The sequence below is a fragment of the Anomaloglossus baeobatrachus genome, chromosome 11 (assembly GCF_048569485.1).
Source record: "Anomaloglossus baeobatrachus isolate aAnoBae1 chromosome 11, aAnoBae1.hap1, whole genome shotgun sequence".
Taxonomy (NCBI): domain Eukaryota; kingdom Metazoa; phylum Chordata; class Amphibia; order Anura; family Aromobatidae; genus Anomaloglossus; species Anomaloglossus baeobatrachus.
The window spans coordinates 171,483,524-171,500,646 of NC_134363.1; the positions used below are offsets into that span (position 1 = coordinate 171,483,524).

At 46.8% G+C, this 17,123-nt stretch overlaps 1 protein-coding gene across 4 annotated transcripts in view; it reads right to left on the reverse strand.

Annotated features, from left to right (window-relative positions):
- The window catches only part of SIDT2 (SID1 transmembrane family member 2), a 118,466-nt gene that overhangs the window by 37,915 nt on the left and 63,428 nt on the right, over positions 1–17,123 (reverse strand). For 2 of the 4 annotated variants that reach the window (XM_075328338.1, XM_075328335.1), the window contains exons 12-15: positions 14,339–14,350; positions 12,124–12,174; positions 7,772–7,849; positions 5,499–5,561 (exon numbers count right to left, since the gene is read on the reverse strand). In XM_075328338.1, coding sequence (XP_075184453.1) covers positions 5,499–5,561; positions 7,772–7,849; positions 12,124–12,174; positions 14,339–14,350 — 204 coding nt within the window. The remainder of the gene's footprint in view (positions 1–5,498; positions 5,562–7,771; positions 7,850–12,123; positions 12,175–14,338; positions 14,351–17,123) is intronic. The other 2 variants (XM_075328336.1, XM_075328337.1) reach the window with 2 other exon arrangements.

The window sequence follows — 17,123 nt, forward strand, 5'->3', positions numbered from 1 at the left end:
CCTTGTCCTGATGAAAGATCAGAAAGGGTTCGCGGCAAGAGAGTGCTGTCAATTCCGAAACTTGTCTGATGGACGTAATCGCCACTAAGAATGTTACCTTCCAGGAGAGAAGAGCAAGAGAAGATTCCTTAAGAGGTTCAAAAGGGGACCTCTGGATACCGTCCAAAACGAGATTGAGGTCCCATGGGTCCAGCGACCGTTTATACAAGGAAACTAGATGGGAAACACCCTTGAGGACAGTCTTGACTTGCGGATTACAAGCTAGGCGGTATTGATAGAATATTGAGAGAGATGAAACCTGCCCCTTAAGGGAGCTGAGGGCCAACGCCTTTTGCAACCTGACAGCAAAAAAAAATAAAAAATCAAGAATTCTGGGGATCGCCAGAGGCATAGTTGGACATTAGATTCCCTGCACTGGGAAAGGAAAGTTTTTCACGTACGGTGGTAAAAACGGGATGAAGGCCGGCTTTCGGGCACTGTACATGGTGGAGATGACCGCAGGAGAGAATCTCGCTCTTGTTAAAGTACAGGTCTCAATGGCCAGGCCGTCAGCTTCAGGGCTCTGGAGTTCTGATGGGAAATGGACCCTTGGGTCAGTAGGTCTGGGATGCTTACGAGGTGCCATGAGCAATTGTACTAATTCAGCATACCAGGCGCACCTGGGCTAGTCCGGTGCTATTAGTATCACCGGGACTCCTTCTGCCTTTATCTTCCTGAATACTCGCGGCAGCAGGGGCAGAGGCGAAAAACATGTAAGGCAGACTGAAATGACTTCAGGAGACTAGAGCATCCGCGCCAATGGACTGTGGATCACGTGACCTGGCTAAGAACGCGGGTACCTTTGCGTTCAATCTTGAGGCAATTAGATCCACGTCTGGTGTACTCCAGTGAGTGCAGATGTGTGGGAACACTTCTGGGTGGAGAAACCACTCTCCGGCAGCCAGGCCTTGGCGACTTAGAAGGTCCGCCGCCCAGTTCTCTACTCCCGGTATGTGTAACGCTGAAAACACAGACCCCCGTCGATTTGGCCCAGGGGAGGATACTGAGGACCTCGAGATAAGCTGTCTTGCTGCTGGTACCTCCCTGCCGATTGACATAGGCCAAGGCTGTTGCATTGTCCAATTGGACCCGAATCAAACGACCTTCTAGCAGAAGGGGGAATGACCTGAGCGCGAGAAGATCGCGCTGATTTTCAGGATGATTTCTGGGAAGGGAAGACTCCTGGGGTGTCCAACGTCCCGAAGCAGTGTGGAGCCAGTACGCTGCTCCCCAGACTAAGAGGCTGGCGTCTGTGGTCAGGAGTAGCCAGTCCACTTGGGGGGAGAAAAACTCCTCAATATGGAAGAGGACTGAAGCCACCAGCAAAGCGCATACCTGACTGAAGGTGTCAGGTGAAAAGTTCGTCCAAAGAAAAGGGGCTCTTGTCCCAGGCAGCTAGAAGCGCAAGCTGCAGTGGGCGGTGGTGTGGCTAAGCGAGCAGCACTGCCTCTATAGCTGTCGCTATCCTACCTAGCACTCTCGTACTGAATCGTATGGAGCGAGAGGAGTACGTAGAAGGCAGTGTACCGCTTCTTGTAGAGCAGTCGCCTTGTCTTGAGGGGAAAATATGAAGCCCTGAAAAGTGTCCAGGGACATGCCCAGGGAGGTGACGCATTTTGACGGGACCGGGGATTATTTGACTGGAGTCAGAAGCCGCCCTAAGCGGGATAGGGTGCCCACAGATCTGCACGCTGGTTGAGCCCTTGATGAGGAGGTCATCCAACCAAGGCAGAACAGCCACTCATGGCGGCCGCCATGACCTTAGTTAAGACCCTTGGTGCTGTGGCAGAGCCGAGGCTAAGGCCACAAATGAAAGAAAAAAAAAAGTCCTGAACCGCGAAGGGAAGGAACTTTTGGTGAGCTGGAGCGATGGGTATGTGCAGGTACGTGTCCCTGATAGGAAGGCAAGGAATTCTCCTTCGACCATAAAGGTATTAATGGACCCTAGGAAGTCCATTCTGAATCTCCTTACATGCACGTTTGCTCAGGTGTTAGAGGTCCAGGATGGGACGAACTGACCCGTCCTTTTTTGAGGACCACGAGAGGTTGGAATAGAAGGCCTTGAACCTCTCGCCGTCCGAAACAGGTACCATCACCCCCACCGTTTGGAGGGAGTGGATTGCTGAGGAGAAGGCCTCCTGGTGTTTTGGAGCCTTTAGGGGGGTTTGAGAGAAAAGACTGACCAGGGGATCGGATCCAGAATTCAATGTGGTAACCGGAAGACACAAGGTATCACACCCATTTGTGGTCTGAGGCGGCGGCCCAGATGGAGGAGGACGAGACTCCTCGGTCTTTGTCTAGACTGCCAGGACGAGGTGGACTCGGGGAGGGCTGAGAAGGTCGGGCCCTGCGTGTCTAGTAAAAAACATCCTGGGCTAGAGTTGGGGGAGGGAGGTACTCTCTTCCTCCCGTGGCGTCAGACAAAAAAAAAAAAAAAAAAGAGCCTGTCCAGATCGGCAAACTATCGGTCTGGAAAGGAGTACTCTGAGAGGCTTCTTAGAGACAGAGTCCGCTCTCCATTATCGGAACCAGAGGGCCTTACGAATGGCTATGGTATTTGAGGCAGCAATAACTGCGCAGGTAGCAGCGCCGAGGGAGGCCTGCATGAGGTACTCTGCCGCCGCAGCAATGTGAACTGTTACATCTGTGAGGGAAACTGGTAGTCATGGTGCCTGTGCGACCCACACGGAAGGGGAGAGGGACCCGCGGCCTCGAGGCAGAGCGATCGAGCTGCTCCACTTGTCTGTCTGTCGGGTCCTTGAAGGAGGATCCATCAAGTAAAAGACAGGAGTGGTCCTTCAGGCAGGCGGAAGCCGGGTGAGGGTCCACCGAGGCCGGATCAGCCCAGCCCTTAGAGACAGCTAAGCCAAAGGGGTACCGGGACTCCATGAGTTTATGGATACCGAAGCGGCGTGAAAATCCCTTTTTTTTTTTGAGGTTTCTTCACCCTTTTAAAGGAGACCGCAGGGTCAGTAATAGTGGATGGGAGATCTTCCACATGCAGAGTTTTGGTTGATTGCTGCAATAAGTCCATCGCATCTTGATCGCTCGGGGAGGTTGAAACCAAGGAATCATCCCGGTACAAACATCATTCCCCTTCCTCCGGCTCCTCAGAGACCACGGAACATGTGGGAGAACCCCATCTGTGTACCCCAGAGGGAGAACCATGGGAGTTATGCCCTTTTTCTGATCTGCAACCGGTGAAGCAGAGGGCTGATTCTTATCAGAAGGACCCTCTATAGAGGTGTCATCAGGCTGCGTTCTGTCCAGGGACCCCGAGGGGTGTGAGGACAATGTTGCATAGCCAGCACCAGGTTCTAGGAACTGTGCCCATTCCGGAGGACTGGGAGCCATGGGCTCTGGGCTGGCAGCGGTTGCTGCGGTGGTGGCGGGGGGGGGGAGCTACAGGGGCACCGGACTCACAGAAGGAAGAGGTGCTATCATCCCCTAGTAGCTCAGCGTCTTATAGTTCTTGCTGTAGTTGTGCAGGGCATAAAACATGTGACTGCAGCCCCTGGCTGATGAGCCACAAACTCTGATTGTAATGAGTGAGCAATGCTCTGCAGAGCTAATATGCAAGTGAGGCTATAACTCATCAAGAAGCCTGATGACCCCTCCCCTTCCTCCTCCTGTGTCCCAGTTCTGGGAAGGAGGAAGCCAGCTCTGAGAGATGCCCACAGGCTCTGATCACAACAAGAGGGAGCAATGCTCTGCTGATCCTGTGTGGGGGGGGCGTGGCTTATTGAGTGTCGGAGGGGACGGGGCTTAGCTCTGACAAGAAGGCATGAGAAAATATAACAAAAAAAACAAAAAATGGTGGGAAGGGACTCCCCTTCCCTCCTCCAGCCCTGCACAACAATGGTGGACAGAAAAACCTCTTTAAGTGTACCACAGCTGCAGCTGCACTGAGTCCTGGGAGCTCTCCCCTCCCCCCGCCACAGGTGGAATGCTATGCAGGAGTCTGCAATCACAGTCCATGTGCATCCAGTCAGTGTGACCTTTGCTCCAATTTCCTGTCAGGGAGCCAGTGTGCAGATTCTGACGCCTGCTGTGCTTGGTCACAGAACGTGTATCAACTCAGAGCCTGCCAGAGGGACTGAGGAAGTTTTTCATCTGCTCTGGAAAAAATCGGAATGATCTCACCTCAGCTCCTGTGGAGATGGCAGTCTGATGCCTGGTCACACTTGGTGCAGAACGTGTATCAACTCAGAGCCTGCAAGAGGGACTGAGGAAGTTTTCATCTGCTCTGGAAAATCAGTGCCATGAGACCTGTCGTCCAGTGAGTAACAGCCCAGGATCCAGCGTCGCAGGAGGGGGTACGGGGAGGCGATAGTCCGCGTTCCCGCCTGTTGATGGTTTTGGGAAATCGGTCCCCGAAGGAACCGTCGCCCTCTAAAAACAAAAACTTCTTGCTGCAGTAGTCTGCAGCTATGTGCCTCCTATAGACACTAAGCTAAAACTGAAGTAGCCTGGCTGGGCCAGGGGGTGTATACTGCAGGGGAGGAGCTAACATCTTTGCATCTACTTAGTGTCCTCCTATGGATAAGCAGCATTACACCCATGGTCCTGTGTCCCCCCAATGAGGCGTCAGAGAAAAAGAAAAAAAGGAATGAGGAAAAAAAAAAAGGAGGAAGGAGAAAAAAAAAAAGGAAAAAAATGGAAGTAGAAAATAAAACAGGAAGGAAAAAGAAAAAAGAAAAAAAGGAAAAGAGGAAGGAAAAGAAGAAGAAGAATAAAAAAAAGAAAAAAAAGGAATGAGAAAAAAAGAGGAAGGAGAAAAAAAAAAAGGAAGGAAAAAAGAAGAGGAGAGGAGAGGTGGAAAAAAAAAAATGAAGGGAAGAGAGAGGAAGATGCCACTTGACTTTTATAAATAACTCCATTATGGATTAATGTGATTACTGCAAATAGGAGCAGGATTGAACAATCTCTAACAAGAAGCAGAGGCAGCCCTTCTCCCCCACAATAATGGATGTTACTTCAATATTTCCTCCATTAATATAAACACAAAATAATAATCTCATACAATATGATATGTTCACTTACAGGGGATCCGTCACCCCTCCTGACAGATCACTTTTATAAAATCACAATTCTGGTGGATCTTTTCTTAGAACTTTGTGTTGTGCTGTTCCTCTATTATCACTCCTGGAATTGCAAAACATACAATTTCAAGAAAGATTCTGCAGAATTAGTATATCTTGGGGCATACATGTATTTACTAAAACAGATGTATCAGGAGTAATGAGGGTTCCCCTTTCAGCCTTTGAGTCTTTCAAACAGGTAGCCCTGCTCCTCCAGTGTATTCTTGGCACTGAAAGAACATAGGCTTTAAACTCCCCAGACCTCCGAGCTGGACGGCCACTGAGCGACACACTTGGACTGCCTCTGATTGTTTTTAGAGATTGAGATAATAAAAGTTTATATTAGATTTGGAAGTTTGCTGTAATCCTTTGTAATACCGCATATTGAGTTCAGAGGCCGCTGGATAGCACTCAGGGTGCGGCGCTTGAACTGATCCTGGCCTTAAAAATGAGAAATGATGTGTTAGGATTATTACTGGATACAAAATCTTCCCATAATACTTTTAATAAAAATTGAGAAAATCTGGATGATCCCCTAAGACCCCGAGAAAGGTAATCCCTAATTAAATAGGATTTGCAGATTTGGATCTGGATCATAACACAGACAAACCCAACTAAAAGGAATCGTGACCTGGGCCACACGAGACGGTTAAACAAAAGAAATGCCCTTGAGGCAGGTTCATACAGAGATTTACGAGCGCTGTTATAAGATATACAGTAGTTTCCAGAGTCCTCTGTAAGGGTCCCGTTACACGTAGCCACGTTCCAGCGATCCAGACAACGATACGACCTGGTCAGGATTGCCGGTACATCACTACATGGTCGCTAGTGAGCTGGCACACAGGCAGATCTAACAACGACGCAGCAATGATACAGCGATCCGTATAACGACCTTGGTGGTCGTTGGGACTCTGTCACACAGCAGTTATTCTGACAACTCAGACCTCGATAGAAGCGTAGACACGCCCTCGTCGCCGAGTTCTGAGTCGCCAAGTTCTGAGTCGCTCATCGTTGTTATGGCATCAAACACAGCGATGCATGCTGCCCAGCGAGACACCAACGATCAAAATGAACCAGGACATTCAGGTATCATCGGCAATATCGCAGCGGGGGGGCGGTCGCTGCTATGTGTCACGCGTAGCGAGATCGCTAGCAAGGTCGCTGTTGCATCACAAAACCTGTGACGTTTCAGCGATCTCGCTAACAACATCGCTATGTGTGACGGGGGTTTAAGAGTATGGGGGAAGAACGGTCACTGACACAATCATCTGGACCTCATACCTTTGGCATGTTATAGACAGCACAGACAGGGGCCTCCTGACAAAATCGGAAGTGGTGAAACGCGCGTCGAGGTGGGAGTGGCTGTCTGGGTTTTTGCTATCGAAAAACACATATGGCTTCTGATAATGTTTGAATTGTACTTATCTTATCGATACATGGCTGGCATAGTATACTTATAGGTTATAATCTAGCACACTGTTGCTGCTATATACACCTTACAATATATTAGCACTATAGGTGTTATTAATCAGATAACAGGAGTACCCATTCATCATAATAGTAATTATATCCCAGCAGCATGTGACTGTCACATTGTGATTTTGCCTTTGTGCTTAGTATACCATGCATTTATATGCCATGTAAGGTTATTATACTAGCCTATAGATTAATGTGTAATTGTCTACTTTCCCATATAGCTACTCTTAGTAGTGCGACTTATTCCCCTCATATCTTTACAGTTGTAGCCTATGTATAAAGTATTTTAAATGATTGTCTGCATTTTTGTGTAACACTGAATACATTTTCTATGGTTCTAAAGTTTGTCGTGGACCTGAATTGTTGTATGTAGGCTATTAGGAATTTTTTCAGGGACATATATTATCTATTTAGAGGCTACCTATAGGTTGTATAGCACATTGTAAACTAATTTTTAGGCCGCCTAAAAACGGTGATCAGTTGACAATCGGCTGATCACTGTTTGCACTGGCCAATGTGCATTTGGCTTTCTGCCTTGTCAGGAGTCGCCTCACTTCTTCATCAGAAGGCGAGCGGTGCGGACAACGTTGCAACCACAAGTTGCCTTTCGGGATGCGTTCAGTGCTGGCAGCTGTCGTACATGAGCCCCGTTTTAGGAGAGATGCACGACACCCGACAGCCATGCACACGTCCAGGGAGGGGCTTTTCAATGCTACATTAGGGTCAATCACTTCAATGGGAGATCTGCAGGACCAAAGAACACAGCTACTATACAGTGACCAAGGGAAAGTTTATTTGGCGATTGGATAGCCAGATGTGTTATTTTGGACTATACGTGTCTGCAAATACAGTTTCTGGTTTTGATATTTATCTCAAGTCATGTCACAAGGGTCGATTTCCATAGGTGGTGATAGAGTTCTAGTCTTCCTTGTCTTTTAAGAGTACAGTATATATTTGCTCATTCAATTTCCAGGAGAGGCATTTCATGGCCTATAAGTCTCCTTACATCAGCTTGGCACTTTCCACAAAAGGAGAAACGTTCCCAATTAGACCCACCCATGGGACTATAGGTAAACCTACTCCATTATTGCAATGGACAAATACAATGATACATTAATCACCATTACCCCGATACAAGGACATTTTCGCAATATGAAGCTTTCCTTATAAATTACCTGTGTAACTGTACGTGGCCTCTGCTGAAGACATCAGACTTTCTGTACCATCCGGGCTCGCAACTGAACTGTTCTCCGCTGCACAAGAAAATAAAATTGTTGCCATTTTCTGGCCAGAAAACAAGATTTTTGGTACTCCCAGTAAACTCTCTCTTTCTTGGAGCCTTCATTGGATGACTCAGGAAACTATGGGGTGTATGTGGCTGCCACTAGGAGGCTGACAATGCAATATGAAAAAGCTCCTCCTCAGTAGTATATACCCACGGACTGGAGCCAAGGCGATCAGTTAGTGTGAAAGCAATAGAAGCAACCCAATATAAAATACAGGTTGGCCCAACAGAGGCATTTTAAAAGGTTGGGTGCTGTGTCCCTCAATGAAGGCTAAGAGAAAGATTTTATGGAGAGTACCCAAAATCTTTTCTCAATTGCTTCATTGTGGGACACAGGAAACCATGAGACGTCCTAAAGTAATTCCCAAGGGTGGTAAGAGAAAGGACTAATTAAGAAAAAAGAAAAAAAAAAAAAAAAAAATCAAAAACAAAATCTTTCTGCCTAGACATGAAACTGCCAAGGAAAAGGGAAGGACCCCATGACGAATGGTCCAAGAGGCCCGAGGTACAGGCGACGAGAGTGGGAATGACAGCGAGGACACACTGTTCCTTGCTAATATGCATCCAGACCGGAAGTCCATTATGACGACTCTCCGGATCACAAAACAGAGAATCTGAGGAAACTGAATGCAGCACCACCATGACCTGATGAAGGTCAGGAAGTTAGGGCAACAAGACAGGGGTGCTAGTTCTGAGACTTGCCCATGGAAGGGAATATAGTCAGAATTTTTTTTTTCTGGGAAACAAAGAATGACTAGAATGGATACAAAAAGGAGAGTGCTGTAGAGCGTTTAACACCAGATGGGGTCCCAGAGATCAACGAGAAGCCGCTAGCAATTTAGTAAGCGTGCACACCTCACAGGACAACTAAAACTGATAACAGTAAACTAGTTTTCTTTCAAAAGGAAAGACAAAACCTGACCTCAGAGAGCTGAGGAACAAACCAGATTCCAGGTGCAACAGCAAGAAGGAAGAGAAAAGAGAAAGATCAAAGGGTTTCCTTGCTTAGATCACAATCAATGACCGGATTGGAGGAACAAAAAGCATTAAGTGCTGTGGTCCACGAGCCAAGCCGTGTAACATAGAAGTAAAATCCGAGGAAGGATTCTGAGGAAGGAGGGTGATCTGGGAAACATATGGAAGTTTCATAGACTACCTCTGCGAGACGATAGATTACCTCCGTAAGCATGAATCCTTTGGTCATTTCAGAAGTAGATGACGAAAGAACTGGATACAGCACTTAATAGGTTCTCAAACCTTCTCCTTAGCTTGCAGAGAACATTCTGTGAACCAATCTCTGTAAATAAGACGAGGCAAGTGCCAAGAAACAGACAGGGAAGCTGGGGAAATGAAATCGCCCAAGGCCACTTGGACCATGCTGGGGTCAATCTCTGTGGCTTATGGCAGCTAGTGGGTCTGACTCACTGGACTGGATAGTGGACAGTGCTCTTGGACCACCTACCTCTGTAGACCCGAAAAGCCCTAAGATTTGTGGTAGAAAGTGAATATCACTGGATAGAAGCCTGAACACTAGGACTGCAGCTGCAATCAGCTATGTGCTACGTGGTAGATGATAGGTCTGACTCACTAAATGGTGGACAGAACATGTGGACTGCTGCTGCAATCAACCATGTGGTTCAAGGTAGATGGCAGGTCTGATGCACTAGATGGACAGAGCACCTGGACCAATGCAGCGATCAGAGAGGTGGTAGGTCAGACTCACTGGATAGTATTCACTGCACTTGAACCGCTGCTACGATCAGGAGCAGCGATGTGGTTTCTGGAAGATGGTGGGTCCAACTCACCGCGGAAAATGGACAGAGTACCAGGCGGTTGTCAGCACAGATAAAACAGTCCATAGCTGCGGTTGAGGTCTGGACATTATTGTTTGAACAGACATCCCTGACTTGAGTAGCAGCCTGAGAGGAAAGGGCCTTCCTCCAGAAACCAGCTGTAAGGGCTTCCGAGCCAGGGGCAAGTAGGCAGGGAAGTGTAAAAGCAAAGGACATATAGGAAGGCACATATGATATCCTATGTGTAGAATAAAAGCATCAACGAGAACTCTGACCTGGACCAACTGTATGCATCATCCGCCCAAAAAGGGAAAATGGGGCTTTTATATAGTTGGCAGTGGGGGCTCCTATAGGAGTTGCATAGTGAACTCTCTTCTGTAGCTTGTGTGGATGCATATTAAAAACAGAACTATTCTATCGGCCAAAAGTAGAAAAAAAAAAGAAAGTACGTACAATGTATATTTCTGGTGGCCTCTGATTCATTGTGATGCTACCGAACTCTGAAAACAGCCGCGCACCTTGGAGGATTCTGGCTGCCCCTCTGCTGCCATCTAGTGAACTTCATGCCAGCGAGCAAGAAAATAGTGCCAGGAAAAAAAAAAAATAACTCAGAGGAGGGACACAGAAAAGTGTGAGGAGTTTCCGCGTGGCAGTCTGAGACAAGCGGCCTAATAGGCCAAGAGTAGTAGCAGGCAGTGGGGTGTGTAAGAGCCAGTGTGCGCGATCGACCAGGCTGCAATCTGGCCGCGAGAGTAGGCCTGAGAAAGCAGAGGACTAAATTTAGGGGCGCTAATGAAAAACACAACAAAACAACCAACCACCACAACTAACAAAAGAACAAAAAACATAACCCCCAACCCCAAACCCCCCCCCCCCCTACTCCCAAAAAAAAAATTAACAAAAATTAAAATATGAGGGACTAGAAGTAGGACATTCAATGCTGGACTGTTTTTTGTTTTTTTTTTAAATTAATTTATTTAGACCAGGAGCCCCCTTAACTGCCTGGGACCTGGGGAGAGGGAAAGGTACCTGTCCTGAAGGCCCAGGAATCCTTCTTTGCAGCTTGGGAAAGACTATAGTCAGGAGCCCTAAGAAATGAAGTCATCGGAATAAAGATCTGTCTCCCCTCCTGGCACAAGTCACACTATGGTGGACGATCGAGCCGGAGATGGGTGGCCAGGACAGTCCACCCCGAGACACTTGATGTGTTAGGGGAGGGTAGGGTGCTCTGGACAGACCAGGGAAAATACAATATGGATCAGACCACACTGTTCTCTCGGTCTCTATGCGGGATGTCAGCATGAGGCTACACCCTGTTGCCCAAATTACAAGCTGAATCTGAAAAGAAAAAAAGGAAAATAAATAAAACAAAAAACACAAAAAGAAAAAAAAAAAAAAAAAAAAAAAAGATACCGCAAATCTAAAAAAGGTAGAAATGTGGCTGATCGCGGTCCTGTGTCTGCCTCCTGCGGACACTAAGCTTAAGCTGATTGGCTTGGCTCCCGATGGTGGGTGAAGATCACTTATTTGTATAGTGTTAGCAGCATACCTCATGGACTCCTGTGTCACCCCTAATGAAGCAATAGAGGAACTGAAATTTATTTGTGCCAATTTCTGGTAAATCTATTATGCAGAGATTTTTCCCGGTCTCTCCATTCACTTTTCAATAATACCTCCAAAAGCAGAATATTTTAAAGGGAACTGTCACCAGATTTGGGGCCTATAAGCTGCGGACACCCCTACTGGGCTTTTATATACAGCATTCTAACATGCTGTATATAAGAGCCCAGGCAGCTATGTAAAATGTAAAAATCACTGTATAATACTCACCTAAGGGGTGGTGCAGAGCAGATGGGTCGGATGGGAGTCTCCATTCTCTGGTACCGGCGCTTCCTCCTTCAGCCATCTTTGTCCTCCGCCTTCTGAAGCCTGGGTGCATGACGCGTCCTACGTCATCCACACAAGCAGACACTGGGGCGCACTTTGATCTGCCACGAGCGGGGCAGATCAAAGTATTGTAGTGCGCATGCGCAGAACCTCAATGCCGGCTATTGTGGATGACAGCCGACGCGTCATGCACCCAGGCTTCAGAAGGAGGATAAAGATGGCCGAAAGAGGAGGTGCCAGACCCGGAGAACGGAGAAGCCCATCCAAACAGTCTGCCACGCACCGACCTTTTAAGTGTTTTTTATGTTCTACACAGCGGCCTGGGCGCTTATATACAGCATGTTAGAATGCTGTATATAAGAGCCGACTGGTGGTGGCTGCAGCTTATAGGCCCCAAATCTGGTGACAGGTTACCTTTAAATAAATAATAATAAAAATAATAGCAAACACATTTTAGTATTTGAGTGAGTGAAGATATTACTATAGAATTGCTGTGAACACTACAAATCAAAATATCATAAAGTCTCATTTTTTTCCCTCTTCAGCACTGAGATCTTCTTACCTATGGAGCCATAACTACAACCATCATATCTCTGGTCTATAGACGCCTTCCCTGAAAGAAGAGACAGATCCGTGAAAGCAGAATGAAAAAACGGCAAAAGGGCAACATGGACGAAAAGGATGGATGAGCGGAAAGATGGCACTTAAGATGCAAACGCTACCGGCTATCTTCACACTGAGAATGAATGGAGGCAGAGAGCAAACAGATCACAACAGGATTTCTGGATTGTTACCCACCTCAGAAATGCTGAACACTTTAGTGGAGACTTTACCACATTCCAGGATTACCTATGAATGTGATGCCGCAGATCTTAGAGGATTTCACAAAGGATCTGCGGTGCGTTTGCAGATTTTGATGTGGATTTGCTGCAGATTTTATGCTAAAAATCATGGTGAAAATCTACAACATAATTTTTTTTTTCAACGAAGGGAGAAAATTGAGAAAAAAAAACCCCCTCAAAGTTTGGATTTTCCAATCACCAAATTTAGAATGGAAATAAAATAAATAAAATTTGAAAAATCCTAAAGCCAAATGGAAAAAGAATCTGCAGCGATAATAGCCAAGCACATTTAAAGGGGTTGTCCATGATAATTATGCTGATGGCCTACCGGATCGATGAGGACTTGACACCCCAATCCGCCGATATCAGGTCCTAACTCCTCTGTATACAGTGTGTCCACCCATATCCTGTCCACCGCCATTGACTTGAGAACGGCGGCAGCTATAGGCATAGAAGTGGTGTCTAGGTATAGTAAAGTATCCATGCACTACGCAATGAAACCACCTATAGCGCCACCTGGTGAAAAACAACGGAGTTAGCATTTTTACCTCAAAAATGGAACAAGATAGAGAAAAAAAGTGAATTATAAAATTGTAGGGCATCATCAATTCAATACGAATCGACACCTTGCTTACAGAAATGCTATATGAAACGAAACCCATGACACCCCCCCCCCCAAAACATTGAATGCTGGTCACGCATATGGCGCTCATTTAACTTTGATGCTCAAAGTGGCCGCCGTCAGCTGCAATGCACATCTGGACTCTGCACAGCATACTGTATCTTGCTGCACGCTGTGTAATATGGTAGGTGACACATTTGCACAAGCATCTGTGATACATCGTCGTAGGTCCTGCAATGTTGGTGGAGGGGTCGCATACACCTGCTGTGTGATGTGACCTCACAGAAAGAAGTCCAATGGGGTCAGGTCAGGTGAGCGTGGAGGCCACTCCAAGCAGCCACCATACCCAATGACTTGTAGGAAGGTCTCCATGAGGTATCGCTTCACGTCCGCAGCTTTGTGAGTTTTACACGTTCTAATCATAGCATTTCTGTATGCAAGGTGTCGATTCGTATTGAATTGATGATGCCCTACAACTTTGTAATCCACTTTTTTCTCTATCTCGTTCCGTTTTCAAGATAAAAATGCTAACTCCGTTGTTTTCCACCAGGTGGCGCTATAGGTGGTTTCATTGCATAGCGCGAATGACTACTTTACTATACCTAGACACCACTTCTATGCCTATAGCTGCCGCCGTTCTCAAGTTAATGGCGGTGGATAGGATATGGGTGGACACACTGTATAGAGCCATACGTGCACTATAGTGGTGGCTCTCAGGTCCTGCAGCTCCCATTGAAGTGAATGCGATTCCGAGCTGCGGCACCCAATAATGACTCCTACACAGTGCACGGGGCCGCGGTGATCTTATTCTGTACTCTGTTGATTTCTCACCTGACTGAAGGCAATACCAATGTGTTGGACCTCTGCTCATCTCATAAAGATGACCGACCCATTTTAAAAAGGTCAACATCGTCATCCAGGACAACCCCAATAATAATAATAATAATAATAATAATAATAATATTTTTTTTTTCCTCATTTTCTTGCAATCTTTGCAGCATTTCTAAAAATCGTAGGAGGTGGAAAGTGCAAGAAACAACTTTGGAAGTTAACAGCGATTCCTCCAGATGAAGAGACCATCCCCTTCACCAGTTATGAGAAGTTTTGGACCCGGGTTAGAATTTATTTACTGAGTGAACCAGACAAGGTTAGTAAAAGGTTAGTCCAATCTCATATCTACAGGGATCAATTGATCACGTCATATATGTTAGTCACACTGGTAATTTGGCTTTGGCTGGCATGGAATTGCTGGATAATGGGCGCTGCATGCAGATTTACCTACAGTCTATTGTGGACCCCCCCAAATCTCTTACCGAGCAGAGAGGCTGGAAATGGTAAGCGGTAAAAGCAGAAAAATACACAGTTATATAACAGTATAAACAAGAGAATGCACTTATTAACATAAAGGAGGTCTTATATAGAAGGTCAGCAATCAGTGGCATTCTGACTGATAAAACTACAACTCCCAGCATGCACCAACAGCCACGTGCTTGGAGATGTAATTGCAGAACAGTCGGCAGGCCACGAGCTGTTGACCGCATACTATGAAAATGAAATTAATGAGAGATCCTTTAGTAAAGCTCTCTCCTGTACAATTCAATAAATATTGTATTTTCTGGATTATAAGACACACTTTTCTTCCCCTCCCCTCCAAAACTGGGGGTAAAATTGGGAAGGGGGGGGGAAGCGACTTATAATCCGGACAGGTCTTACAGAAGCGGCAGTGGTGGAGCGGGGGTCACAGGTGGTGTTGGGAGGGAGACCTCTAGGGGGTCTCTCAGGGTCTCGGGGGAGGATTCCAAATCAGATCTGCGCAGATATATATGAATCAGGAAAAATGACCACACGGAGACGTATCTTTATCCGGGAGAAGCACATTGCTCTTTTAACCCATGTATTGTAAAAAAAAAAAAAAAAAGTTACACAGTTCACTCCGTATTGCTATTAACCAATTATCTAACTTGGTTCCACTTATTCCCTTATTTGGCTAGAGTTTCCTACATGACTATACTGTCCTTGATTAGGCACCTGGAGATAGGCAAAAGTCTATGCATGTACGTCAGCTGCTTGTTACTGACACTCAAGGGACCAGTGTGAGGTGGGTCTCCTGAATGCCTGCATTGTTCGGCCTAGTATAATTAGTTGTAATAATGCATTCCAAGATGTGCATCCTAGTATACATGATAGCATTTAAGCAATGGTTATACAAAGACATATTATCTTATTATTTTGGATAGTTGATTCATAGCCTAGGCTCTCACAGAGGCAGGGTCAGCGATGCTGAGGGCTTAGAAGAGGTGGTGTCACTGCAGTGCAGTGATTCAGTAGGGTCACAGGACGGGGTGTCTCGGCAGCAGGTGCCATTGATTTGACTATGGGCTGCTTTGAATCGTGATGGACTTCAAGAAAATGTCTGTGGAGTCCTATATGCGCATGCGCTGCATCCGGTGGCCATTTTCTTGAAGTCAATCTTGTCAACCGTGGGTGATTCAATGGAGCCCACAGTCCGCTAGCAGATTAATGGCACCTGCCACGGTGACAACCCCGAGCCCGTAGTATCGCCGACCCTCCATCCACTGACCCTCCTGAGCCCGCAGTACCGCCGACCCTCCTGAGCCCAGCTCCCCCTCCTCCGAGCCCGCAGTACCGCCGACCCTCTGTCCAATGACCCTCCTAAGCAGCAATTCCCCCTCGCTCGAGCCAGCATTATCGCCGACCCTTGCCTCCTGTGACCCTCCTGAGCTGCTCCACCACCGCCGCTCCCCCGGTGAGATAATATAAGACACAATAGGATTGAAAGACAGACCCTCATTTTAACATTAACTATTTTTTCCCTATTTTCCTCCTCTAAATTTGGGGTGCATCTTATAATCCAGTGCGTCTTATAAAAAACGAAAATACAGTACTTTATATTCCAATAAATATAAAATTCTCTAGCATTTTTTGCATTTTCTTATTAATCCATATTTTGGACGTTCCTCTGTTATTCCTCATGGAAATTTATGAAACAGGTTAACCACTGAGTGTTTCCCATTTCTCTTGTCAGCACTCATTCGAAAAGTGCCAGGTAAATGGGAATAGCAAAAAAGAGAATTTTGTTACTTACCGTAAATTCTTTTTCTTATAGTTCCGTATTGGGAGACCCAGACCATGGGTGTTTAGCTTCTGCCTCCGGAGGACACACAAAGTACTACACTTAAAAGTGTAGCTCCTCCCTCTGAGCTTATACACCCCCTGGTAGCCAGTCCTAGCCAGTTTAGTGCAAAAGCTGAAGGAGAATAGCCACCCACAAGTAGAACAGAGTAAGAACCGGAACAACCGGAGACTCTGTCCACGACAGCAGCCGGTGATAACACACGGAACAAGAAAATTGCCAACAGGCAACAGGGAGGGAGCTGGGTCTCCCAATACGGAACTATAAGAAAAAGAATTTACGTTAAGTAACAAAATTCTCTTTTTCTTTATCGTTCCTTTGGGAGACCCAGACCATGGGACGTTCCAAAGCTGTCCCTTGGTGGGAATAAACAGAAAAAACTAAGAAGTAGGAGGAGCCTAACTTCACAAGTGGGCGACAGCCGCCTGAAGGATGCGTCTGCCCACGCTCGCATCTGCCGAAGCATGAGCATGCACTTGGTAGTGCTTCGAAAAGGTATGCAGGCTAGTCCAAGTGGCAGCCTGACAGACTTGTTGAGCCGTAGCCTGGTGCCTAAAAGCCCAAGAGGCACCGACAGCTCTGGTCGAGTGTGCTTTGATCCCCGGCGGGGGAGGCACCTGAGTACTCTGGTAGGCGTCCGAAATGGTCGATCTAATCCAACGGGCCAAGGTCGGCTTAGAAGCAGAGAGACCCTTGCGCCGCCCTGTGGTTAGCACAAAAAGAGAGGTGCACCGCCTAAGCGCAGCGGTACGAGCCACATAAATCCGGAGAGCACGCACCAGATCTAGAGTATGCAGCGCTTTCTCAAAGCGATGAACAGGGGCCGGACAGAAGGAAGGCAAGGAAATATCCTGGTTAAGGTGGAAGGGAGAGACCACCTTAGGAAAAAAGTCCGGGGTCGGACGGAGAACTACCTTGTCTTGGTGAAAAACCAAAAAAGGTGA